Source organism: Pelophylax lessonae, assembly GCF_965119305.1.
Source record: "Pelophylax lessonae genome assembly, chromosome: 2".
Classification (NCBI taxonomy): Eukaryota; Metazoa; Chordata; class Amphibia; order Anura; family Ranidae; genus Pelophylax; species Pelophylax lessonae.
In genome coordinates, this window is record NC_138769.1 from 371,069,925 (window position 1) to 371,097,138 (window position 27,214).

Here is a 27,214-nt window from a genome sequence, read left to right on the forward strand (position 1 = left end):
GCTGCCTGTTAACACTGAACTGACTTCTGATCACCTCCTTGTGACTCAAAGTCCTTTTGAAGCTCCCTTTGGCACTCCTTTCTGAGGTAGCTACTTTTTCACTGCTGCACTGCTAAACACTTGTACGCTTCAGGGCCTGCACCGGCACCCTCTCTCACACTCTTATCTTCAGGGCTTAGACACCGGCACCCCCCTTTTCTAAGCCTTCTCTACTGGTTAGCTAGCTCCCGGATCCCTCTGACCTTCTGGAGTTGTCCCCTATCCTAGGCAGATCCCTGGGCAGTTTACAGTACTCACAACACTGCTTTCCTGGAAACTTCTGCCCAGCAGCCCCAATCAGTCCACAGTACACTGGATCCCTCTCTGCAGCTCAGCTCAACCTTCCATCCTCTAGGCCGACTGCCCAGGACACTTTCCTCACTCTGACAGAAGGAGAGACAGCTGTCACCCTCCTCCTGGGACTCTGTTTCCCTCCAAAGACTTTCTGTCATGTGCCCCCCCCCCCAGACTTATACCCCATCCCAGAATGCATTGCGGCAGATTCTGCCCTCTGGGATAGATAAAAGGCCTGGCGTGCTATTGGCCAGGTTTCCTCCACTGTCCAATAAGAGCCCTTATTGGACATAGTGGGAAGACTCCCCAAGCTCAACAGGCACACCTGGAAACACATGACAGCCTAGCTGAACAATCAGCCCCCCTGATAAGCAGACAGGGCCTCCCTTATGGTTTTCCTAGCACCTACCTAGGAGGGTGCTACATCAGCATTAATTAACTCCTTATTCTCCTTCTCCATTTAATTATTAATTTCCTGCTGATTTTTTTGTTCACTTCTATTTTATAAACTATTAATAATTAAAATGTATTTTTTTTTGTTTGCTTTGCTCATTAATATTTTTACACCTTTAACAAATAATTACAAGTTTCACATAAAAAAAACACTAAATAATACTTTTATTTCACTTGTAAATAACTTTTCAATGCTTTGTAGCATTGCTGACAGCTGAAGAGTAAACAAAACAGTTGCAGTAGGTAATTGGTATCGGCGAGTACTAAAAAAAAAAGTATCCATACCGGTATTAGTGCATCTCTAATAAAAAAAACATATACACCATATACAATGTTATATTTAAAAAAAAATAAAAATTAGGATCCCACTCTATATTTAGTGCAATAAATCATGAACGGAATGATGCTGTAGATCATGGGTGTCGAGCTCAATTTTTGCGGGCCGCATCAGCATTATGCTGCCCTTGAAGAGCCAGTTGTATTTGCTTTGACTAGGTGTCCAGAGTACCCCACCTCACCTTATATTAGATATCAAGAGCCCCCCCACCATCAGTAGTCGAGTTTCTCACCCTCCCTTACATCACAGTGCACCCCTCTTACCTTGTGCTGCTGTCAAGAAGAAGCTAGGGGCAGAGCTGGGAAGCAGAAAGTGCATCGTCTGGAGAAGGACCAGAGGGGGGCTGAATGCTGAAACAAGGTGGAGGTGGAGACAAGGGCGGTGCTGCTGGAGAGGTGCGAGGGCTACAGGAAATGGCCTGGAGGGCCGGATTAGGCCCATGGGCCTTGTATTTGACACATGCTGTAGATTTATCAGAGGTTATATAAAATAATCAACATAATAGGATATTTGTACTCATTGCAAAATCCTTTTATTAGATCTAATAAGGGATACAGGAATTATTGAACCTTCGGATGGGAGACCTGGATTCTGCCTCTCTACTAGTGTATTCGTTAGTTGGCCTTCTTTCTCAATATGGGGTAAGGATGTGACTCAGGAGAGGAAGGTTGTTCACCCATCATTACCATGAAGGAACAATTCTCAGGTTTTCTGCGAAAGAAATAAACTCTTCTAGGCCATGCATGCAATAGTTGGATGGTCTCTTCAAGCTAGCTAGGGGATTTATAGCATCCTCTGTTTTTTATCCTTTTCTAGTCATAACTATTTTTGTGCATTCATATAAAGCTTGAACAGTTTAGAATCCAGTACTTCTAAAGAAGAGATTCTAGATTCCTTCCCAGTACTGCCTATATATTGTAGGGTTTTAGTTTTAACCACTTTACCTCCGCTTACATGGAGGCTACTGCGGCAAAGTGCCGCGATCCCGTCCAGCGACGTAGACCTACGTCGCTGGACTCCGCCCCTTGTGGGCGGCGCTCGCGCGCCGCCGGAGGCTCGCTCCCGCTGTGTTCATTCACAGCGGGAGTCGGGCCAGCGGAGGAGCAGCGGCGATTGCCGCTGCTCTGCCCCGATCGTCCGGGATCGAGTCTGGAGATCCGCCCGCTGTATGTAAACACAGCAGGCGGATCTCCATAGTGACAGGGACTGACAGATCGGAGTGTTCAGCATAGCTGGACATCCGATCTGTCCTTCTGTCACACAGTCACTTCCCCCCACACACGTCAGTAAGCACCAGGCATACATTAACCCCTCCCTCTCCAATAAAATTAACCCCTTCCCTGCCAGTGTCATTTTTACAGTAACAGTGCATATATATAGCACTGATTACTGTAGAAATGTCACTGGTACCCCCAAAAGTGTCAAAAATGTCAGTCAAGGGTCCGATCTGTCCGCCGCAATGTCGCAGTCCCGCAAAAAAAATCGCAGATCACCGCCATTACGCGTTAAATAAAAAACACCAAAAATGACAGAAATCTTTCCCTTAGTTAGTAAACGCAATAACTTTTGCGCAAACCAATCAAAATACGCTTATTGCGATTTTTTTTACTAAACATAGGTAGCAGAAAACAAATTGGGCAAAAATTTAAAAAAAATTTGATTTTTACATTTTTTTTGGGGGGAATTTCATATAAAAAAATGTGAAAAATATTGTTATTTTTTCAAAATAAACGCTCTTTTTTTGTTTATAGCGCAAAAAGTAAAAATCGCACAGGTGATCAAATACCACCAAAAGAAAGCTCTGTTTGTGGGAAAAAAAGGACGTAAATTTCGTTTGGGTACGGCGTCGCACGACCGCGCAATTGTCAGTTAAAGTCGCACAGTGCCGAATCGCAAAAAGTGGCCTGGACGGAAGACAGCAAAATCCTCCGGTGGTAAAGTGGTTAAACGGTGAGCATATACTGTATATAGAAGTGACCCAATCACAATTTTCAGTTGTAAGGCTTTGCAGCCCAGTTTTGTTGGTCCAAGTAACAAAAACCAGCTTCTTTGCAGGGTTATGTGCAAGACAAAGAAAAATGAAAGGTTTACCTCACAGACATGCATTCTTCCCAGTCTAATAAGAGCCCACTCGCATTTTAACAGGAAGACACTTTTTGTTTTTTTTTTTGTTTTTTTTTTTTATGAAACCTGGGATGGATTTCTGTAGTATGGTAGCAAAGGAACCAACTAATTTTTTCCCTGTCCAGATTTGACAGCATTAAAGTGTCACTAAACCCAGGAGCCTGCAGTCACTATATCTGGTCTCCCACAGTACACAGAACATGGAAATGCTATTATTTTAGTAAACACAAATGGATAAATGCCATTTCTCATCAGCACTATATAGCAGTCTTATGACTTCTATAAGTGCCTAGTTAAAGCTTGTAGGAGAAGTTTTCATACTGCACTGGCTGTCCTATCAGGATGCAGGACCCCTGACCCTCTATCTAGACAGTGCTGATTGGCCCTGTGCTGATCACATCCACTCTCCTAAGAAAAAAAAACTCTCTAGCAATATACACCAAACTGTGCATTTGAGGACTGACTCCAAAGGCTCTGTCTTATCCGGACATGTTTTGGGAGCAATGCAAGAAGGGGAGGATCTGTGCATACAGGATCAAACAGCCTTTTTTACACAATGCAGAGGATTAACCCCTTAGGTTCCACATTGAGTATAACAAGCATGCTTTACTCCATACAGTATATAGACTGATTTTACTGTTGTGGGATAAGTAACACACTTTAAAAGCACAGGAATTTGGACTCCTAAGGAAGGCTCTCTCCCATGCCTTTGAAAAAAAAAAAACAAGTTTTGCATGTGGTGGTCTATATCCTGCAGATAATTTATTTACAGGCTGTTTTTTTTTTCCTTAGTGCTGTATTGCTGTATTGGAAGATGCCAGGGAAAGCAGAAGTTGGGTTTTCCCTAGTGTCTCCGTTTCTAGATGGCAGGCATGCTTTCCTCAATGCTACCTGTGGTTCTATGTGTATTACTTAAAGAGGAAGTAAACCCTCCTCTGCAAGTTGTACCTATAGGTAAGCCTATGATAAGGCTTACCTATAGGTACTGTAAATATCTCCTAAACATGTACCGTTTAGGAGATATTTACCTTAAATGCAGCCAGAGACATCACTGGCGGATGCGCTCTGAAGGAATAGCCGTTGGTGCCGTTCCTTCAGAGCCCCGTGCCGTGACCGTCGGCTCCCACGCGCATGCGCGGGCACGACGTAATCGCGGCTCCAGCCAATCAGATGCCTGGATGCCGCAAACCCGGAAGAAGGGCGACAGAACATGTCGCCTATGAGAGAGGTGAGCGGTCGGCACTTTGGGGCTTCGTTCTAAGGTAAGTATTTCATAATGAGCTAGTATGCGATGCATACTAGCTCATTATGTGTTTGTCTTTCAGGTGTTTTTTTTTTTTCAAAAAAAGAATTCGGAGGTTTACAACCTCTTTAAGAGGGTTAATATTTTTATCACTTTGGTCTTGTCTTGGTCTTTACTTTTTGCATGTGGGCAGAGACCCCTGTTTCCAGAGCTATCCTAATGGTTTATGGGAGTATATAGGTAAGATGGGGATAGACCAGGTTTAATCTTATGTCATTCTTAGAATAAACAGTGTACTCACTTTCTAAAGTATGTGCTTTGATTGCTTAATTTTAAAAGAAAATACATTAAAGACCACTGCTGTATTGTCATAGAATTTCACCTATAATTCCTTGGCTGGATGGAACATACTTGTAGACTGCTAGTTCCTTTGCAAGACTTTTGCGCAGCTCTTCAAGTTCTTTGTTCTGTTGTTCTTGCAGTTGGACCGAAATTTTGATCTCTCTCCTTCTATCTTCCAGATCTTGCAGCTGTTCCTGGATAAAGAGCATAAGGTTTAAGTCTCCATAATTAAATTTCTTACATGACACAATATACAGTAGCAGTTTTCTTTTTTTTTAAACAAACTGCCTTTTATTATTAAAAAAAAGCAGCTCCAGTCATGTGATTGTGCCTAGGGCTGAGAGCATCATCTTGAGAGATTGATGTCTTTTGTTCTCTACTGGAGGAAGTCCTCACTGCCTCAGTGATCATTCACTGGAACTGTTGCAAATTGTAACTTTCTGGCAACTAACAAGGTAATGGGCCATATACACTATACAATTTTCTTTAGATTTTTTCATTCAGAGTTACCAAAACCATATAATATGAGGTCAAACCTAAACACTTTGAATTTGTATGCTATCAGGTAGGCCCTTGCACTACATAGAAAAGGTAAATCTAAAGGAAATCTGACAACAAAAGTTGTATAGTGTGTATCCAGCTTAAGAGGCACTAGTAGGGGATTGATCTGTTTTGGACAACATGTATCCTATGTCCATCTTGAGACATAACTCAGACTTCCCCTCAGTGCCGGTTCACATTTGTGCGATGCGGGAATGCTGCGAATATGCAGCCTGTTCCCGCATCGCATCCGCACCCCTGGCAGTTCACACTGCCATATGCAATACGCAGGGGGTGTCAATTAAAAATTAACGACAGCCCCAGTTGCGATCGCATATCGCAGTGCGATCTGCAAGTTCGCACAGAATCGATCGCACTAGTGTGAACCACTATGCGATCCGATTCTGCTGCGGATAAAAAAAAGCCTCATGTGTGAGTTTAGTGCGGATGCGGTGCGAATTCAGCCATACAAAGTGTATGTCAGAAATTTGCACCGCACATGAGATCGCATTTAATTTAGGAGCAGTGCGCTCCGAATTACATGCGATCTCCGCGATCGCACACCTGAAAACCTTTCTCTCTGAAGTTCTGTCAGTCCTTTTCCAAAGACTACTCAACTGCCACATATCCTTCCCATTCCTTTCCTAAGCATCAATCATGTACCACTTATAGTGATGGGCCGAACACCCCCCTGTTCGGTTCACACCAGAACATCTCGAACGGGGAAAAAGTTCTAGCGAACATACAAACTCTATTAAAGTCTATGGGACACGAACATGAAAAATCAAAAATCCTAATTTTAAAGGCTTATATGCAAGTTATTGCTGTAAAAAGCGTATGGGGACCTGGGTACTGCCCTGGGGGACATGAATCAATACAATTTTTTTTTTTTTAAATGGTTGTTTTTACAGGAGCAGTGATTTTAATAATGCTTAAAGTGAAACAATAAAAATGAAAAATTCCTTTAAATATCGTACCTAGGGGGTCACCTTAATGTGCCTGTAAATTGGCTTATTTGCACGATTTATGTAGCCTGCTGCAGCAATACTGACATATCTAAAGGAAAAAATGTAATTTAAACTTGCTCGCGGCTGTAATGTATTGTCTGATACCCGGCAATAAAGATTAAAAAAAAAAATGAAAAAAACGCCAAAACAGAAAAAAAGAAATGAGAAGTTGGGACTTTAAATGGAGCGCAGAAAAAAGTGCCCATATCCCTAATTGCTTGAATGGAGAAAAGGATTGGGACTTTAGATGAAGTGGAAACCAGAACACTGGGAAATATGAACAATGGAAACATTTTTTTGCTATACACCAGCAATTAACAAAGTATAATATGTGAAATATCAATGTATGTATAATTAACACAATCAAAACACTTGGATCAGTCTGATATATGTGCAAGTACACAAATTATATATATACTGTATATCAAGAGTATAAAGACTAATGGCACTCCGTTTAGGCCACACAGTCCATAATTATTCCATTGTTGCCATGTTATAGATATTCTGCAGGGTACATCATAACAATGAATGCTGAATCATCAACTTGCTGCAACAGTCATGGACCTAGTTTTTATTGTGTATGGAATAATTATGGACTGTGTGGCCTATGCGGAGTGCCATTAGTCCCTATACTCTTGATATATACATATAATTTGTGTACCTGCGCATATATCAGATTGATCCAAGTGTTTTGATTGTGTTGATTATACATGAATTGATATTTCACATGTTGTACTTTGTTAATTGCTGGTGTATAGCAATAAAATGTTTCCATTGTTCATATTTCCCAGCGTTCTGGTTTCCACCTCATCTAAAATCCCAATCCTTTCCTCCTTCCCCCCCCCCCCCAAAATCCATACAAGACCCTTATCTGAGCAACCAGCCTAGCTGGCCAGGATGGGGCAGAGGACGAGCGAGCGCCCCCCCCCCCCCCGAACCATACCAGGCTGCTTGCCCCCAACAGGGGGAGGGTGCTTTGGACGTCACATGACGCCAGAAGGGGCAGTGCCACTGGGAGATGGAACCGGGTGTCCCCGCCCCTTTCCAATAAAAGAGCTGTCATGGCTCAAGCGGCTCATTAGCCGGGAGGTGTGTTAAAAGGCAGGAGTGTCTTTTTTTTTTTTTTCTTTTCTTTTTTTCGGGTGCGACGGGCAATGTGATTGACAATGGATTTACATCAGGGGACGCTATTTTTTTTATTTTTTAATAAAGGACTTGTCAAAAACTGGCTTTTGTGTTTATTTTTTTATGTACACTTTTTTGGTTAAGGGGTAGGGGTACGATGTACCCGATATCCATTCATATAGGGGGGCCCGTATCTGGGGGCCCGATTACCATAAGCCCCCCTCCGCAGGCCCCAACAACCTCAGCCAAGGGTCGCCCGGGGGCTGGTACGCCGTTTTTTTTTTTTTTTCAATCTTGGCGTGGAGTTCCCCTCAAATCTGTACCAGACCCAAAGGACCTGTTATGGATTTTGGGGGGGGGGGACCCCACACAGTTTTTTTTTTTTAAAGTCTGTCATAGGGTTCCCCTTAACCACTTAAATACAGATCACTTTTAACCCCTTCTTCCGACCTAGACCAATTTTCAACTTTCAGTGCTCATTGCCGTCTATGGGAAATCTCGGTCATCTTGACATAGCACTGCTCCCTATCTTTAACATTTGCGTCTCTATGGGAAATCTCGGTCAGCTTGACATGGCACTGCTTCCTGTCTTCAACATTGGTATCTATGGGAAATTTCGGTCAGCTTGGCATGGCACTGCTCACAAACTGTAAGTGACAGGGACACAAAATTTGGGGAGCACTGAGAGGGGACCCAGGACTACAACATATCTATACATTATAAAAGTGGGGTATGCCTGTTCACTACACTGACTGCACTAAACTAACTCAACACACTATCCACTAACTACCTGCCTAACCTCTATTATCATACACTATACAAGGCTGCCGTGTAAGCAGCAGCCCTATATATTGTTGGGCATTGACTTAGCCCCTGAGCATTGATAGACTAAAGGCAGCCTGCCTTTGGCCAATCATGGCTCTGATAGGACACTGTGCTGTGATTGGCCAAAGCATACAGGTCATGTGCATGCTTTGGCCAATCATCAGTAATTTATTCACTGCACCAGAGCAGTGCATTATGGGGCGCTTATCGGCAGGCGAACTTCCCGCCGAGTGCCCCATTTGTTCGTGTGTTCAGCAAACAGATGAACAGCTGATGTTTTAGTCGAACGTACACATCAAGCCCATCCCTAATCACTTACTGCCCTCACATTTCCCCTAAATCTCCTTTATCTCTAACTTGCAGCATGCCAGGCTTTTTTCTTGAAAGTCCTTTTCAGCTGTCTATATAATTTTTCCTTCTCAACTTTTCCACTATACTTTTTCTCTCTCCTCACCCGTCCTTCTGCCTCATTGCTTTCGAATTGTCATGCTCCTCCTGCATTCTCATACAGTATGTCCCATTTTTCCTCCCTAGTCAGCATTTCTTTCCTTCTCTCTCATTTAGCCATCTTTCCCTTTCCTCATTGTTACCTGTCCTCTTTGGGGTTATACCTGACAATGATCCATTTTATTTTAGTTATTTTAGGTTCATGTTTTTAACTGTAGAATTTTGTACTGTGCATACCTAGTCCTTTTTAATATTTTTTCATTGACACTTAACTTCCCCATGGTATTACACGTTCTGATTTAAGGGTCTCCTTGATGGTAAAACCCACAACAATATGAGTATCTCCCCTCCCTCCTCCTGTGCACATCCATTAATATACAGTAGTACCCTTTATCGTCAACTGCTTTTTTCCCCCCAGCCTCTGTCTTTTGCTTGCCAACTGACCACTGCTTGGAAGGGGCGTAGGGAGGACAAGGAAAAACTGATCTGTGTTTGGAGGAGCACTGACAGTGTGTCAGGATAGTGCCAGTTAGCATAGTGTGAGCATATCCTGGAACAAAGCCTGCAAGTGCATGCTCAACATTGGCATTGGTGCCAGATTTAAGGATCAGGGTTAAGACAGAGAGCTGCTGGTTGGTCTTTAGCTATACACCAGTGATCTATGCCTCGTGCGATACGGTATGCAATTTATGCCGTTTCCATTGTCAAAAGTTGCGAATGGTACCCTAATTCCGAACCGTACCGTACCACTTTTTTTGGACACTTTCGTTGGGGTACCAAGCACAATTGTACAGTACCAACAGAGTGGAGCCACACTCTGCAGAACGTTGATTGGTTGACCATTGGTTCACCAAGCCTATCAAGTGACATTGATCACTATTTTCTGGCTACACCACGCCTATCATGTAAGGGTACTGTTGGCGATGGAAACGCAAGCCTGATCAAGGTATACCAAACGGAACTGTACCGCTCAGTGGAAACGAGGTATTAAGAACCTATTTCTGTATTGATGCTGACCCAGATTGCCTTTTGGATTCTGCCTGCTCACTTCTGACTTGGCTTGGCATGGCTTAAATTCTGCTTCTGCCCATACGTCTTTTCCAAATTAATAAATAGAGTGAAAGGGAAGATAAGACATTGTCATGCAGAGCACTGTGATCTCTTTAAGAGGTAATTTACAGTATATAATAATAAATAATAATATTATTAACATATAATAATAATAATATTATTATTTATTTTTATTTTTTATTACTAGCGGGGTTATGCCATTTGCAATTTACAGTATATGAATGACTATTTTTTTAAGCCTTTGCATGCATTTTGAAACAAGTTAACATAAGACATGAAAGCCAATGGCACCAATAATATAGCTCTCTGCACCCTAAATTAAAATAGATTTATAGGTACAACCGTTTGCTCTGTAACACTTGAAATAGACTTGGCATAGGATGTGGGTTGTGACTACTGTTTCCCAAGGCCTTGCTGAAAGAGCAATGTAAGAAGAAGATACACGGGCTCTTCCTGTGTTACTTAAACTATACCCCAGTTTCCTTGCCAAGAACAAGTAGTGAGTGGGCAGAGGGATAAAGGGTAATGCTTCAGATCTTTGGCCATGACTGTGATGCTGTTCTATAAAAAGAATATTCCTTGAGTTGTGGAGTGAGAAGTGACTTCCAGCAGTAAGGGAGGAGCATTTCACCACCAGCCTAACCTAGCCTAGACTGACAATCTAAAAATCTGCATTCACATGTAACAGCCAATGATATTTTACCATTTAGTAGTTGAGTCTAGTAATGTTAGTGTAACATGATAGCTGGATTTTGTTAATAAATACTAATTTCTTTACTTTGAATAAGGCACATCTGTTTCTATTGGAATACAATTGGTGTGGTTGATTTTGGTGCATATTAAGAGTATGTTACCTCAACGTTTCCTATTCCTATTATGTGTATGTTGTACTCTGTACTTAAAAAGTATCCGTTTTTTTTTTTTGCATTGCTATCTTTGTGTGAAATACCTGGTGATCCTGCCAGCCTCCCTGCTTTTCTATCTCAAACTGACCACTCAAGGCATTGAAGATACTCCTTCCCAGTGTGTCTAGTTTTCTGGCTGTGCTGGGAGAACAGCCTGCCTGACCTCCATTGGTGTGCTGAAAGCCCCCCCCCTGCATAGCTATTCACTGGCAATATCGGTGTATTTCTATTTCTCTCTCTCCGCTATCACCCCCCCCCCTTTCCCAACAGTCTCCATCCCCACATCTCTAAGCCCCTATGCAGCTTAAAAAATAAGTCAAGTGGTAATTTATAAAAAAAATTAAGCAAAAAGGTAATGTTTTTTATATACAGTATATACCCAAATGTTTTGCCTTGCATTTCTATTTTAAATGAAATTGATTATTTTGCAAGGTTCATGTATACCTTCACTTGACACACCTAAAAAAAAAAATGATCACATTTGAAAAAAATATATATAAATTCGGCAAAACTAATGCTGAAAAAAATTGCTTAATCTCATAAATAAAGCAAATATCCCCTAGGGGATATGTGACTACACTCCTTTGCCCTAAAACTTTTACTTACTGTCCTTAATGTGCAATCAAATCCACGTGAAACATAAAGTGCCTAATACTGTAAATAGTCCAACCATGTGGTCAGATGAAGTGACACAAAAAGTTAAGGGCTCCTCCTCTGCACCCACAGTGTACACACCAGAACTAATTGACCCCTTTATTACAGGAGGTCAAAAATGCTTAAATAATTGGCTTCTCCTTCTTGAATGATGTATGATCATCAGGTCCTTTCCAAGATGTCTCTTGGGTCATCATATAGATATTGCCCCAATACCTTTAAAGTGCCTCTGTGCCTTTTAGAACCTTAATAGTACTCCATTAGAATATAGGTAAAATTATAGGGGAGCCTTTAATAGTGCGGTATGATGTCAGACGTAAATGATGAAACATGTAGTGTGGCAGAGGCGTAACTAGAACCTTCAGGGCCCCGGTGCAAGAAACCATGAAGGGCCCCCCCCCCGGACCCCTGGCCGGGGCCCTACCCTTCAAGCCCAGGGCTCTTCCCACTGATTCTGGGGCCCTTTACTCCGCTTGCGAGGCCCTTTATTGCGGTCCCACAGCGGGTCCCTTTCACAAGTTCTGCAGTGGGCCCCCTTCCTGCCATCTTGGGGCCTCCCCACGATGGTGGAATGCCAGGGCCCGGTTGCAAGTGTGACCTTTGCGATCCTGGAAGTTCACCCACTGCTGTCAGTAGTTTTTATTTTTTGGTATTTTAATTGTATTATTTTTTATCATTTTATTTTATTTTTTTACAATGTGACTGACTATGACTCTGTCCATTTAGAGAAGCAAGGAGCTGGTAAATTACATATTTACCGACCCCTTCCTGGTTCTCTATTGTGACACATCCCCTGCAGCAGCCGGCAGGAAAGGGGAGGGATCACAGTGGGGGGGGGGGCCAGGGGAGCACACAGGGGCCCAGAGACAGCAGAACACAAGTGAACTGGATAGGAGGAGTGGCGGGGGCAGCATACAGAGGAACCAATCTCCTCCATTTTCTTTCTGCAGCTACAGGAGGAAAATAGAGGACAGTGATTTCTCCACATGCTTCCCCCGCCTCCCCTCCTATCCAATGCTGGGCCCCCTAGAGCATTGGGCCCGGTTGCAATCGCAACCCCTGCAACCCCTGTAGTTACGCCCCTGACATGGGACATGATCGCTCTTACTGTAGATCACACTGCACTGTACACACACAGTTTGATTGCTGCCCCCTATCCTTATTTCTTTCTGCCTGGAGGTGAGCAGCCCTTGGAGAATATAGGGGCGGTGTGTGAGTACAGTGCGATCTACAGTAAGAGTCATCCTGATCCATGTGTTGTATAGATGAACGCTCTTCTGACAGGAGGGAGAGCCCAACACAGCGCACCTCCTCCCAGCTTTTAGTGGCTTCCCCCTGTAAGTTGGGAGAGGGGGATGGGGGGCTGTCTGTGTTGGGAAATGTAATAATGATTTGGGGGGGAGGGGCAGGGCCGGTGCTTCCACTAGGCAAACTAGGCAGCCGCCTAGGGCGCATTGCAACCTAGGGGCGCAGCCATGAGTCGGCACTCTGTCCATCATGAATGATCCTTGTGAGCTGAGGGGAGGGGGCGGCAGTGGGGGAGGAAGAATGGACAGAGGAAGATGCCAGGTGTCTGGGGCAGTGGCTAAACTACCAGGCCCTGGCTTTCCACCACTGTTGGGGGGGGGGGCCCAAGAGGCAGGAAGGGAGCCCACAGGAGTGCTGCCTGCATGATGATCCTCTTAGGCTGGAGCTGAATTGTGTAAACCCTGGGCAGGAAGTGACTCTCTGCACTGAACTGGTGGGCAGCCGTTCATTTCCCTGGGTCGGTATTAAGCAGGGAGTGGAGCTGAACCTGACCCCAAGCTTGGCACTGGAGGGTGGCAACTTTACTGGAGCAGAAACGACGAGGCACCAGAATGGTCTGAGGAGGTTTGGGATTAGGGACGTGCGGAGTTCTCGGACTGCTGCTTCTCCCTTCACCAGGAGCCGGTTGGAGCTGTGGTGAGCAATGTGGTCCAGAAGAGGAGCATCCTAGGAGAAGGAATCAGCAGGATCACGGTGAAGGAGGGCAGAGTGCGGGCCACTCTCTTCATACCGCCCAGTGAGTGTCCCCAGAACAGGGGATCAGGGTCCCTGGATGTGACATGGAGGTTCCCTGGTGTGAAAGGGAATTGGGGTCACCACGTGTGCCATGGGGCAGAGGCGTAACTAGAACCTTCAGGGCCCCGGTGCAAGAAACCATGAAGGGCCCCCCCCCGGACCCCTGGCCGGGGCCCTACCCTTCAAGCCCAGGGCTCTTCCCACTGATTCTGGGGCCCTTTACTCCGCTTGCGAGGCCCTTTATTGCGGTCCCACAGCGGGTCCCTTTCACAAGTTCTGCAGTGGGCCCCCTTCCTGCCATCTTGGGGCCTCCCCACGGTGGTGGAATGCCAGGGCCCGGTTGCAAGTGTGACCTTTGCGATCCTGGAAGTTCACCCACTGGTGTCAGTAGTTTTTATTTTTTGGTATTTTAATTGTATTATTTTTTATCATTTTATTTTATTTTTTTACAATGTCACTGACTATGACTCTGTCCATTTAGAGAAGCAAGGAGCTGGTAAATTACATATTTACCGACCCCTTCCTGGTTCTCTATTGTGACACATCCCCTGCAGCAGCCGGCAGGAAAGGGGAGGGATCACAGTGGGGGGGGGGGGCCCAGGGGAGCACACAGGGGCCCAGAAACAGCAGAACACAAGTGAACTGGATAGGAGGAGTGGCGGGGGCACCATACAGAGGAACCAATCTCCTCCATTTTCTTTCTGCAGCTACAGGAGGAAAATAGAGGACAGTGATTTCTCTACATGCTTCCCCCGCCTCCCCTCCTATCCAATGCTGGGCCCCCTGGAGCATTGGGCCCGGTTGCAATCGCAACCCCTGCAACCCCTGTAGTTACGCCCCTGTAGTGTGGGAGTACCGATAAATGCCACTTCTACTTGGTAGAACGCATATCAGTGTTCCTAATCTGTATTTCCTGCTTTTTATCCTCAGTTTTAATTGAGACACAATTTAAAAGTGTAATTTTATCTTCTTTGCCATTTGAATAAATAATACTGCGCTATAAGAGGCTATCTTTTTAGCTATATGCTAGGGGATATTTGGTTTATATACAGGTATTTGGGACTTTTCAAGTTGGGCTGACGTCTGCTCCTTTTGTGGTAATAGGAAGGTATGTTTTTGTTATTGAATATTTTTTTTACCTTACTGTTATTGATTATTTATCACTTGCATTATCATTATTGTAAGGTGTTTTTTGCCTGGGTGTAAAGGTATTGATTGGTCATTCTCAGTCTAAAGCTCAAGGTAACCTCTAACCATTAACTTCACCCTAATTGCTAACCATAGCTCAATCTCTGGAACTCAATCCACCTTCTAAGCCAAACCTTGACCCAAACCTCGCCCTCAGTATAACCACTGAATCTTCCTAACCTTTAAAATGACACCAGGCTCTAAAGCCCCATACACACGTGCAGATTATCTGCAGACATTTGTCTGCAGACTTACCTTTTCTATGTAGTGCAAGGGCCTGCCGGATTGCATACAAATTGAAAGTGTTTAGGTTTGACCTCATATTATATGGTTTTGGTAAGTCTGCAGACAAAAGTCTGCAGATAATCTGCACGTGTGTATGGGGCATTAATCACATGTATCAAACACAAGGCCTTTCCAGGCCATTTCATGTGGCCCTCGCACCTCTCCCCCTTATCTATGACCCCACCTTTTTTCAGCAGTCAGCAGCAGAGAGGACAGAACTCCTCTGCTAGATCCATACTGTGCTTCTCCGCACAGTTGCGGAGAGGTTTTTTTCTGCTTCACCCCCACCCCCATCTCACCAGTCAGCAGCAGAGAGGAGGACAGAGCCCCTCATTCAGGACCTGCACCTCTCTGTGCAGCCCCAGCTCCCCTCGTCTTCACCTCCCCTGGTCTCAGCATTCAGCAGACTCCGGCATCTGACTCCAGCCCTTCTCTGGTCCTCCTCCAGACCCTGCACTTTCTGCTTCCCAGCAGCAGCACAAGGGGGTGCTCTGTGATTTAAGGTAGGGTGGAGAACTCTTAACTTCTGATGGTGGAGGGACTCTTCACATCTGATGTAAGGGGGGCTGGGGCTCAGGACATCTGCTTATAATTATTATGAAAATAATATAATTGTGCTGCCTTCGCACTGTATATCTTGAACTTGGCACTCAGCAGTGTCTGTCCCTTTAAGACCCTCCATTTTCTTGTAGCCTAGGGGCGGGTCTTCTCCCTACTGCCTTGGGCAAGTCTAAACTTGTCTATGCATTCCAGCCTGAGCCACCATAGGGAACAGACCCTTAGGACCTCTGAAGCTAATCTATTGCAAACCTGATGAACACCAAAAGCCTGTAAGTAAAGGATTTGCTTATTCAGCCTGTGTAGAGGGATGCTAGACATTTGTATAGATAATATGTGTTCCAGTATGTAGTAAGCACATGTTAGTCAGTCCCTATATTCTGTATAACTATGTATAATGCATGATGTTGAATAGCCATACTTATACCTGTCTTTCATATGTTTGTTTTACAGTTTTACCATACTTTTATATCCTCTCATGTCCACCACATATCTGCTTATTCATATGTAAAGGCACATGTATGGATTATATCTCAGTAAAGGTTGCATCAGTTAAAGAAACCAGCGCTTCTTTCATTGACATTTGGTTATTACTTGATGTGAAGCTGTGTACCTCAAGCAACACACAGCCGAGACATTACAATAATTCTGTGTCATTTGAAAAGGAGGGTCGCGCACTGCTGGTATCATTAAATCACTGCTGGTATTAAATAATCACCTCTGCATTTAATTATTATTGGTTTTAGTAATAACTTAAGACTTAAGCTGTGAAGAAGAGGTGCAGACCAATACGGAACTGACTTACACTCCTGTAGCAGATGATGCAAGTCTGAAAAAGAAACTTTTTTGGATCCTGCTTAGACAGAACACCAAAGCAGAACCATGTTCTGTCTGAGCAGTCTCCAATAAAGTTTCTTTTGGAGGATACCAGCAGTGTGTGACCCTCCTTTTCAGACTTCATCATCTGCTACAGGAGTGTAAGTCGGCTCTGTATTGGTCTGCACCTCTCCTTCACAGCCTAAGTCTTGGGTTATCACTAAAAGCAGTAATAATCAAATGCAGAGGCAATTGTTTAATATGACAAACAGTAGCTACATTTACAGTATCTCACAAAAGTGAGTACACCCCTCACATTTTTGTAAATATTTTATTATATCTTTTCATGTGACAACACTGAAGAAATTACACTTTGCTACAATGTAAAGTAGTGAGTGCACAGCTTGTATAACAGTGTAAATTTGTTGTCCCCTCAAAATTACTCAACACACAGCCATTAATGTCTAAACCGCTGGCAACATAAGTGAGTACACCCCTAAGTGCAAATGTCCAAATTGGGCCCAAAGTGCCAATATTTGGTGTGGCCACCATTATTTCCAGCACTGCCTTAATCCCCATGGGCATTGAGTTCACCAGAGCCTCACAGGTTGTCACTGGAGTCATCTTCCACTCCTCCATGATAACATCACGGAGCTGGTGGATGTTAGAGACCTTGCGCTCCTCCACCTTCCATTTTAGGATGCCCCACAGATACTTAATAGGGTTTAGGTTTGGAGACAAGCTTGACCAGTACTTCACCTTTACTCTAAGCTTCTATAGCAAGGCAATGGTCCTCTTGGAGGTGTGTTTGGGGTCATTATCATGTTGAATACTGCCATGCGACCCAGTCTCCAAAGCGAGGGGATCTTGCTTTGCTTCAGTATGTCACAGTACATGTTGGCATGGTTCCCTCAATGAATTGTAGCTCCCCAGTGCTGGCAGCACTCATGCAACCCCAGATCATGACATACCCACCACCATGGCTGACTGTAGGCAAGACACACTTGTCTTTGTACTCCTCACCTGGTTGCCGCCAAACATGCTTGACACCATCTGAACTAAATAGGTTTATCTTGGTCTCATCAGACCACTGGACATGGTTCCAGTACTCCATGTCCTTAGTCTGCTTGTTCTCAGCAAACCGTTTGCGGGCTTTCTTATGAACCATCTTTAGAAGAGGCTTCCTTCTGGGATGAGAGCCACGCAGACCAATTTGATGCAGTGTGGGGTGTATGGTCTGAGCACTGACAGGCTGACCCCCCACCCCTTCAACCTCTGCAACAATGCTGGCAGCACTCATACATCTATTTCCCAAAGACAACCTCCGGATATAATGCTGACCACGTGCACTCAACTTCTTTGGTCGACCATGGCGAGGCCTGTTCTGAGTGGAACCTGTCCTGGGAAACCACTGTATGGTCTTTGCCACCGTGCTGCAGCTCAGTTTCAGGGTCTTGGCAATCTTCCTATAGCCAAGGCCATCTTTATGTAGAGCAACAATTCTTTTTTTCAGATCCTCAGAGAGTTCTTTGCCATGAGGTGCCATGTTGAACTTTTAGTGACCAGTATGAGAGAGTGAGAGCGATAACACCAACTTTAACACACCTGCTCCCCATTCACACCCGAGACCTTGTAACACTAACGAGTCACATGACTCTGGGGGGGGGGTTAAATGGCTAATTAGGCCCAATTTGGACATTTTCACTCAGGGGTGTGCTCACTTTTGTTGCCAGCGGTTTAGACATTAATGGCTGTGTGTTGAGTTATTTTGAGGGGACAGCAATTTTACACTGTTATACAATCTATACACTCTAACTTTACATTACAGTAAAGTGTCATTTCTTCAGTGTTGTCACATGAAAAGTTATAATAAAATATTTACAAAAATGTGAGGGGTGTACTCACTTTTGTGAGATACTGTATATAGTCTTACAGCTATGTCTTACAGATATAACCGGCCTTTTGAGGGGAAACATAATGCTGATGCGGCCCGGGATCAAATTAAATTTGACACCCCTGATCTAAACTATCCATTATCATGAACAAATGATCACAATAATATCATCAATGTCATATTGAAATTTGTTAGCATGAAAGTAAAACATTACAAAATCTGCACCACCACTTCCAATTTATGGTTGGGAGGTTTCTTCCCGGGTGCTTTTGAGACTAGTTGTAGTTTTGGTTAAACTATGCCTTTTCCTTCTTTTATCTCTGGATCTGGTCGGTCAAGGGACTGCCTCCTAACTCAGATCAGGTGATTTTCATTTCACTCTGCCAGGATGCTGTAGTGTTAGTGACCAGTGTCCTGCAATGCTTTACTCATACCCATGTAAATGTAGCTTTTATTGGGAAGGTTCTGCCAGAGCCACCTTCTGATAGTGGCTGCATATGGGTAATTTCCTCATATAATTATACTACCTGCTTATAGTTCAGAGTTGTATAAACTGACTGTTTGTACTTTATGGCCAGATCCCGTTTTCTCCTCTTAATGTTTCTTCTCTTAGGCTCCATTCACACCTGAGCGTATCGTTTTCAGGCGTTTTTTTTGGGCTTTTTTTTTTTAGGCGTTTTTCTGGCATTTTTTCAGGCGTTTTTTGCAGGTGTTTTGAGGCAGGCATTGATATCTAACAAAAACACTTGTAATCTGCCAAAAAAGAAGCTCATGTACTTTTTTGAGCTTCAGGCATTTTGCTTCTGGCAACAAAACGCTCATATGTGAACAGAGGCCATTGAAATTAATAGGATTTTGCTTGTCAGGCATTTTAAGACTTTAGAGATGAGCATTTTACGAGCTGAAAAACACTCAGGTGTGAACAGGGCCTTAGTGTTTTAATTTTTACTTCTATTGCTACTGTATAATTATCTGTTTTCTTTTTCTGTATTATGTCTGGTTGTCTGAAAACGCAATCAATTTTGATTACACAAAAGAAAAATCTGCACTTATTTTGTTGTCTTGAATACAACTGATCTCCTGTTATTGGACCACATTTGTAATCCACAAATTGCACCGGTGTCAGTAACAGTAAACTAATACTCTTGTGCCCCTAAGTGCTACTTAAAATCACCGTCCTGGATCACTTATCACTTATCCTATAATTCAGGGAGACAGAGAAGCTGGACAAGATGTCAAGTGGTAGTCTGGAATTGCCCTCTCTATAAGCCTCTATACAACATGTGTTTGTTAAAAGGAGCATAGGGCTTTTTTTTTTTTTTAAGTTCTTACATTCACCTTTATGAGAAGATTGATATTATATGGCAAGGTTGTGAAATTGTAATTTTTTTTTAAGGTAGTATACGTAACTCCATCAATGTTTTTGTTTGCATACCCTATAGAGCAAAGCTTCTTCTCCTCGCTTTTTTTTCATGAGAAAAATTTGCTCCTGTAGGTTGCATTTCTGTGCCTGCAGATAACATGCTTCCCCTTGCAGTGGTCTGATCTGTTCTCTCATTCTCAGCAACTCTTCCTGTGTATCTCTGACAGCTTGTGCTCCCCTTTCAACTCGCTCCAACAGTTGTAGCAGTTTAGGTCCATACTCATCTTGCAAAGAATTATGTTGTTCCTCAGTCAAACTTTGCAGATCTGCAGAAAGTCGCCTTCTCTCTTGAATTTCACGGGAGACCTGCCTGGTGTGTGGAGCTCTAAGGCGCAGCTCTTCTCCATCTCTTTGCTGAGTAAAGGTGTCCCGGAGTTGAGTAAGCTCCTCTGTCAAGCGAGCTGCAAGAACCTCTAGCTCTTCTTTTTCTGCTTCTTTCTGAACTAGCTCTTGTCTGCCATTTTCAAGTTGGTATTGACATGCCACACATTCCTTGGTTACTCTGAAGAGCCTACGGCGTATTCCCCTTATTTCTTCCCTTAGAGTGTCCCTCTCAAGCTCAACATGGGCACGTTGTCCATAGGCCTGCACTACTTCCTCATGTGCCCTCTGCACAGCTTCTAAAGAAGGCTCCCGTAGCAAGGTGAGTTCACTTATGAGTTCATCACGTTCCCTTTCTAGTTCCTCTACAGCAGCAATACAAAACTGAAATCTTGCACCAATGTCTTCTAGGGATATAAATCCTCCAGTATCTGAAGAAGAGGGACTGGGCTCAGAAACCTCCCTGGAAAAAAAAGACAACTAATCATTATACCTTATACAACGAATACTGCATACATGTCTACCACAAAACAAGATAAATTTCTAATTGTGGGTTGCCCAATGTTGGATCAAGTGGTAATGATAGCTATATGGTGAAGCAGCTAGGTGAACACACCATTATAGGCAATTGAGAAAACAGATTTACAGAATGAGGTACATGTACAGGCTTCATACAGCTCAGAACTTAAATGTACGCACATTCACACATTGGCTTTTTAAAATTAGTAATCCTTTATCAACTCCATTTAGATGTATATCCTAAATGGACAGTATATGACTTCACAGATTAATGTACCATCTGAGCTAAGCATTCAGGAAATTAGGTATTAGCCAAAATTATTGCACTCCATCTTGGATAGATTTGCCGTTCAGAGTAACCAGGCATTATATTTAAAGTCAATAAAAGGTTAAAATTGCAAATAATTGTGAGTTGCAGGAATATAAAGCAGGCTACATCAGCCTATGCCTGATAGAGATGTGGGCAGTCTTGATGCCAAACAAGTTCATCATGGGGACCTGGAATACCTTATAAGGAGCTGCCAGTCCTAACCACATGTGCTTTATATTTTTCTTTCTACTTTTACTTGTATGGGTTACATCTAACAAACATTTCATAGTTTTCATATCATGATGCAACCTTGACCACCATACATTTATATGCTTGCAGTGGGTCCCATGATCTGTCTGCTCCGATTTGGAGAGTTACCAGCCTGTCTCCTGAGTCTACATTAAGGCTGTGGAGTGGAGACAGCTTTGTACACCTACCTGTACTGACCCTACACACTGCTAAGGAAGATGAAAATGGCTTTCCAAGAAACATGCTACATTTAATGCTACCTATTTGACACCGTATATTGTGATTTGCCAAAAAATGAAAATTGGTTTAATCTAATTGCTATATTCTGAGTTACCATAACTGTTGGTAAGACAGTTGTTTGTTATTGGGTCATTACAGCTATTTTATGCATTAATGTACAGCTTTTAAATGCTTAATTGTACAAATAAAAATGTATCTTTTTTTATGAAAATGTTTTGAATCAGTCGAGTGCCTCAAAAGTTCAATAATTTTCTTCTATTTGCAGGAACGGTGCACAGATTCCTCAGAATAGAAAAAACTCTAATCAGTATTACATTTGGAAAGCCATAGACCCCTGGTGCCAAACCTGGGGACCGTTGGCACTCATTGTAATGCACTTGGGGCCCCAGTAGTCTAGTTCTTGGTACTTTCTCAGGCCAGTGTAAAAAAGTATTTTTTTAAACGGACTTTTCGTATTATGTTACTTTTTTCAGTGATGTCCATACCTTTTTTCTTTTTTATGTTTTTTTACTTTGATCTTTTATATTTTGAGCTGTTATATGCTACTGGAAACTTTTCATGTCAAGCTTCCATAAAAGTCAGATTTTATACCAATATAGATGCAGAGTGATCGATTACCTGCTTATATTCTTAGAGCTAGAAATCTAACAAATGGAGCTTAGTGTATGAAGGAAACAGTAATGACCTTATTGGTGAGATTGGTGTTTATTCACCATCCAGTCACAGTACCTGAATTAGAATACTGATTTCCTGCCAAGGCCAATTTTCAGCTTTTAGCACTGTCGCACTTTAAATGACAATTGTGCGGTCAAGCAACACTGTACCCAAACAAAATTTTTAGCATTGTTTTCACACAAATATAGCTTTTTTGGTGGTATTTAATTAACACAGGGTTTTTTTGCTAAATAAATACACAAATAAAGACTGAAAATTTTGAAAAAAAACATTGAAAAACTTTTTCAGCTTGTTAAGAAATTTTGCAAACAGGTAATTTTTTTTCCTTTACTGATGTGCGCTGAGGAGGCTGTGCTGATGGGCACTGATAAGTAGGCACTGATAAGGAGGCACTGATAGTTGGCACTGATGGATAGTGATAGGCGGCACTCATGGGCACCGATAGGCAGCACTGGTGGGCGACACTGATAGGTGACACTTATGAGGAGGCACTGATGAGCACTGATTGGCAGCACTGATTGGCAGCACTGATGGGCACATATTAGCAGCACTGATGAGTACTCATTGCCAGCTTTTGTGAGCACTGATTGGCAGCACTGGTAGGCACAGACTGGCAACACTGGTGGGCACAGATTGGCAGTAAAGGTGGGCACAGTTGGGACTGCACTCATAATCAGGATATTGATAATCAGTGCCCTGATTATCAGTGTATATGTCACTTTTAGAGAAGCCAATTATCAGCTTTCTTCTCTCCTCATGCTGTCAGCCTCCCAGGACTAGCCAGCCACGCTATAGCCGTCATATTGGGAAATAGCTCTATAGTGATATATTAAAAAAATAGTTTTCACTAGCTGTAAGCCATATTCATCAAAATTAAAAGAAAGAAATGCTTTAAATATATCCCTCTGTGTGTAATGAATCTATATAATATAGATATAATTCACTTTTTGAATTTAATTACTGTAATAAATTAACTTTTAAATGATATTCTAATTTTTTGAGATGCATCTGTAAGTCACATTTTTGAGACCTGAAAATTATTTTAAAGGGAACCTCTGTGGTAAAAAGGTTAAAAGGCTGTATTAATAGTAGTTTAAAAAAAAATAATAATTTAAAGCGGTAAATAAATCCCAAAAAAATGTATTATATGGCAGCAAACAAATTCTTAGATGTGGTGGCTGCAATAATGTTCTTTCTTTTATTTTTTATCTGTTCATCCAGCCAGTACATCTAAGCAGTTAGAGGGTTGAGACAAACCATTTAACACTGACAGGGGTGCTTACAATAGTCAGCTTTTATTAATTAATTGAAAAACTTTATCCCAAAAACAAAAACTGTAACTTATTTAAAAAAAAAGGTTAGATTGAAGACTATCCAAATCTGCTTGTACATCTAACCCTAGCCTTTCCCCCAGATTGACAGTTCTGATGTCCAAAAGTCTCTCCATTGCTCCTCCTTCCAGAGTCGATCACCAGGTGAAAATAAGGTAAAAAAAAAAAGCCTATAAAGAAAGAAAGTTCAGCCACCACATTTAAATGTTTGCTTTCGGGATTATTAGAACTTTAAGAAGTGTTTATAGGGATGAATATATAAAAGTTTAGAGTATGTGTAAACCAAATCACCAAACTCTCATATAATCTTTACCATGGTAAAGTCATTTAAAAAAAAAATTTCAGTCGTTTTGAATCTGCAGCTTTTATTAAAATCTGGTGTTAAAGTTCCCCGTTTAGAAACTTTATGTGTTAGGGTAATATCGTTCTGTCTTTCAGTTGTTACCTGTTTTCACACTGTCACATGCTCTCCAGATGGAGACAATGAGTGGGCATGCTGATCCACATTTCATAGGCTTAGTGGACTGTTGTCTGCATCAGGAAACCCACCCTGAGAAATGTAATGAAGTCATCGCCGGATTGCATGCCTGTAGGCAGCAAGTGGGCAGCAAATGGTTGCATGCGTGTATGTTGTAAAAAAAATGCTGCAGAAGAGCAGAAGTAGTAAAGGAGAAGTAAAGGCAAAGCTTGTTTGGCTGTACTTCTTCTGTGGATCACAGGAGTGCAGTTCATTCTGCACTCCTGTGACCTGTTTTTAGCAGACAGCGAGCTGAAGCCCACTGTCAGAATAGATTGCAACCATATTGTCGGGATCCGCCCACATGCCTAGACTGACACCCGGCTCAGGCTCTCAGCAAGCTGCTGAGAGCCTGAGCCGGCAGCAGCACCAGCTCTCTGCTCAGTTCTCAGTGTTAGAGCTGGTGGGGGACAGATGCAGCATTAGATCGGATGCTACATCCACCTAGGCAAGTATGATTATTAAAAAAAACTAATTCCCATACTTCTCTTTTAAGATTATTATTATTCGTTTTATAATAAAGCAGTTATATAGCACCAAAGGTTTACGCAGCACTTTGCTGCAATCAGGATGCAACCAAGGAGAAGAAGCAGTAATCCTTTTTGAACCAGGGTGCCCAGCCCTGCCTTCAGGTTTCTTCAGAATGCTTTGGCAAAATGCCTAAAAATTGCCCAAAAATTGTATTCAAGCTAGCAGGTGGATCAAGCCTGCCTTTTAGTCACACAAAGGTGTTCACTGTGCATCATTAAAATCTTCTAGCCGCTGGCATCCTAGCAACTAGTGATGACATTGGTTGATAAGTAGAAGGTTGGGCGCCTGCACAGCATCCTTGTTTGCCTCTCCCCTGCCCCTCTCCATCAGCCTTGGGGTCACAATAGCTGAATGAGAGAGAGAGAAACTGAGGGAGAAAAGAAACACTAAAATGCTAGTCAGTACCACTGCGCAAAGGTGTATTTGTACTGAAAGAATTAATCGCCTTTAACGTTGGGTGTCCTACATTTGTGGATGTTGCTACGATATATATATAAAATTATTATTTTGTTTTTTTCACATTTTAGGTGCCTTGAGATAATACATAACTTTAAAGGGTGCCTTAATTAAAAGAAGGTTGAGAAACACTGCTTTAGCAAACAAAATATCATATAGTTAGGGTTTAAAAAAGGTAACAAAAAATCAGTGAAGCACAGCGTTTGCTATCAGTTGAATACCACTGCCCTGAATAACTGTTATAAATATCTACATACAGACTGGTTGCCACTCCTGCTTCAAGTATTCATCTGCTTTGCTTGTCTATTATTCTAGCCATCTGTACAAGCTTTAAATATCGTGTCGTGTAAGCGTGCCTCATATTTTTCAGCATCTGCTGTATTCATTTTCATAAATTGTTCTCCTGCTAGAATATATATTATACAAATTCAGCTTTTCTTGTAAATACAATTTATTCTTCAGTAATTTGATAGGTAAACTGTTTCTTTCTCCCTACAGTCAATGCTTTTAGCTGAGCCCGATGACTCCCATTAGTACTCACTGTGATCCCTGTATCTGCACCCCGATAGGGTTAATTGCTGTGAAAAATGACTGCAGACAACTAGCAGAATATATGCCTGTGGATCTTCATTCATTGTCTCTGGTGGTCTGTGAAGTGTCAGCAACCTGTGTGATCATCATTGAGAAGATCCAGAGTGGGAAAAGTATAATTGTTAGGATACTAAAAGCCTCAAGCTGCTATATTTTTGAAAATATCACATGCCTATTGTATTCTAAATAATATATGTATATATAACCTGTTAGTTGTTTCAATGTGCTGTAATATTATACAGAAAAAAGTCTCCCAGACTAGTGACTGTTTCATGTCTGTTTTTTCCCCCTCCTCTAGTTCTGAGCTGGCGTTTCATCCCCCATATTTCCATACTCTACTTGCTGCAACCCATGAACATTACTTTTCCCATGCTGCTATCACATGTGGTCCTTAACTTCCTTTTTTATGACATGCAATTGCATCTCGCTTATTGCAGAATCTTACCTCCCTCCTTGGGAGTTTTCTCCTTCCTCCTCTGTACTGGACATATCATCTGCACAAACTGACTCGCCTGTTATTAATAACGGTACGAAGAGGCTGTGAGCGAAGTCTCCCCCCCTTCACAGACCGAATAAGTCTACCACGTTATGATTCACATGCAGCACACAAACTTGGGCCTCTTGTGCCTAGCTGGGCACGCCTGAGATGACACTGCAGCTCTGTCCCTGGCAGAGCTAAAGATTGCCAGGGGTTAATTTGTGCACTGCCAACAAAACTGGGATTGGCTAATCTAATGAGTTTGTCAGCAGCGCCAAGTATGCTCAGTCAGGCCCAGAAAAGTGCCTGTTGTTGCATTTGCCAACTGCAATCTCTTGTAACATAAATAGAATATACAGTGTGCTTTATTTTAATAGTTTTCAAAGAAATGTTCACTTAAATTGTTATAATATGTTTATATATATATATATATATATATATATATATATATATATATTGTGGGAGATTAGCTCGGTGGCGGGCGTGGATGACCCCTTGGGGGCATTCGTTACACAGGGAGATAGCCGAGAAGTGGTTGCAAACAACAGTATGGTTTATTCATGCAATTTACTTCACACAAGTGCAAGCCTCAAAAACATCCAAATAAAAATAAAACACAAAATAAATCCTTGCCACTGTGGGCGGCTACCTTCTCACATACAGGAACCTACCTACGGAGTCTGTCTCCAACCTACTGTTGGGCAAACTTTGCTGATCCTACAGCAGACACTCAATAGTCCATGGTTTTTCTCTTCACACAACAAATGTCCATTTAACATGTCCCTTTTTTCTTCATATAGAACACATTCCTTTGTTTGTCTCTTCACATAGCAAACAGTGCATTTATTTCTTTCCACATAGAAATAGTCCAAGACCTCACCTTGAGTAGTCTTCAGTCTTAATGAATTTCCCCTTCACACAGGAAATGTCCATTGGTTTCTTTTCACAGAGAAACAATCCAAGAGTAGTCTTCACACTTGTTACCCTCCTCAGCGCACATCGCTCCAGGAGGTCTTCCCCATGCCCACACAGCTTCAGGGGGCACACCTTCTCCCATGCCCACACAGCGTCGGGAGGCACACATGACTGTCCTCCTCTCCCCAGCTTCACACAGCGTCAGGAGGCAGCAATCCATAGACTTCCTTTGGACAAATTATAGAGGCCTTAACTTCCTCATTCCGAACAGCTGAATGGTTTTCAACTTCTTTACACCTTCCTGCTGCCTTTGCAGCCAACACCCTATAGTAATTGGTGAATTTTCTAAACCAGGTGGAAATGTATCTCCTGTCTGTGACTACATCCACAGATTTACCTGACTTCCTGTCACATACCCCCCCCTCTTGTTTCAACCCTAGGGTTGGGACACAGATTTCCAGGCACGCA

General features: G+C 42.6%; 1 protein-coding gene across 2 annotated transcripts in view; it reads right to left on the reverse strand.

The window, feature by feature from the left end:
- Positions 1-26,012, reverse strand: part of SYNC (syncoilin, intermediate filament protein) — a 48,746-nt gene extending 22,734 nt beyond the window's left edge. Inside the window, exons 1-3 of one of the 2 annotated variants that reach the window (XM_082248449.1) lie at positions 25,799-26,012; positions 19,626-20,397; positions 4,902-5,026 (exon numbers count right to left, since the gene is read on the reverse strand). In XM_082248449.1, the coding sequence (XP_082104575.1) occupies positions 4,902-5,026; positions 19,626-20,397; positions 25,799-25,842 (941 nt within the window). In that variant the 5' untranslated portion in view covers positions 25,843-26,012. Of the gene's footprint in view, positions 1-4,872; positions 5,027-19,625; positions 20,398-25,798 lie in introns of both variants that reach the window. The other variant, XM_082248448.1, reaches the window with a different exon arrangement.
- Positions 26,013-27,214: the final 1,202 nt, after the last annotated feature.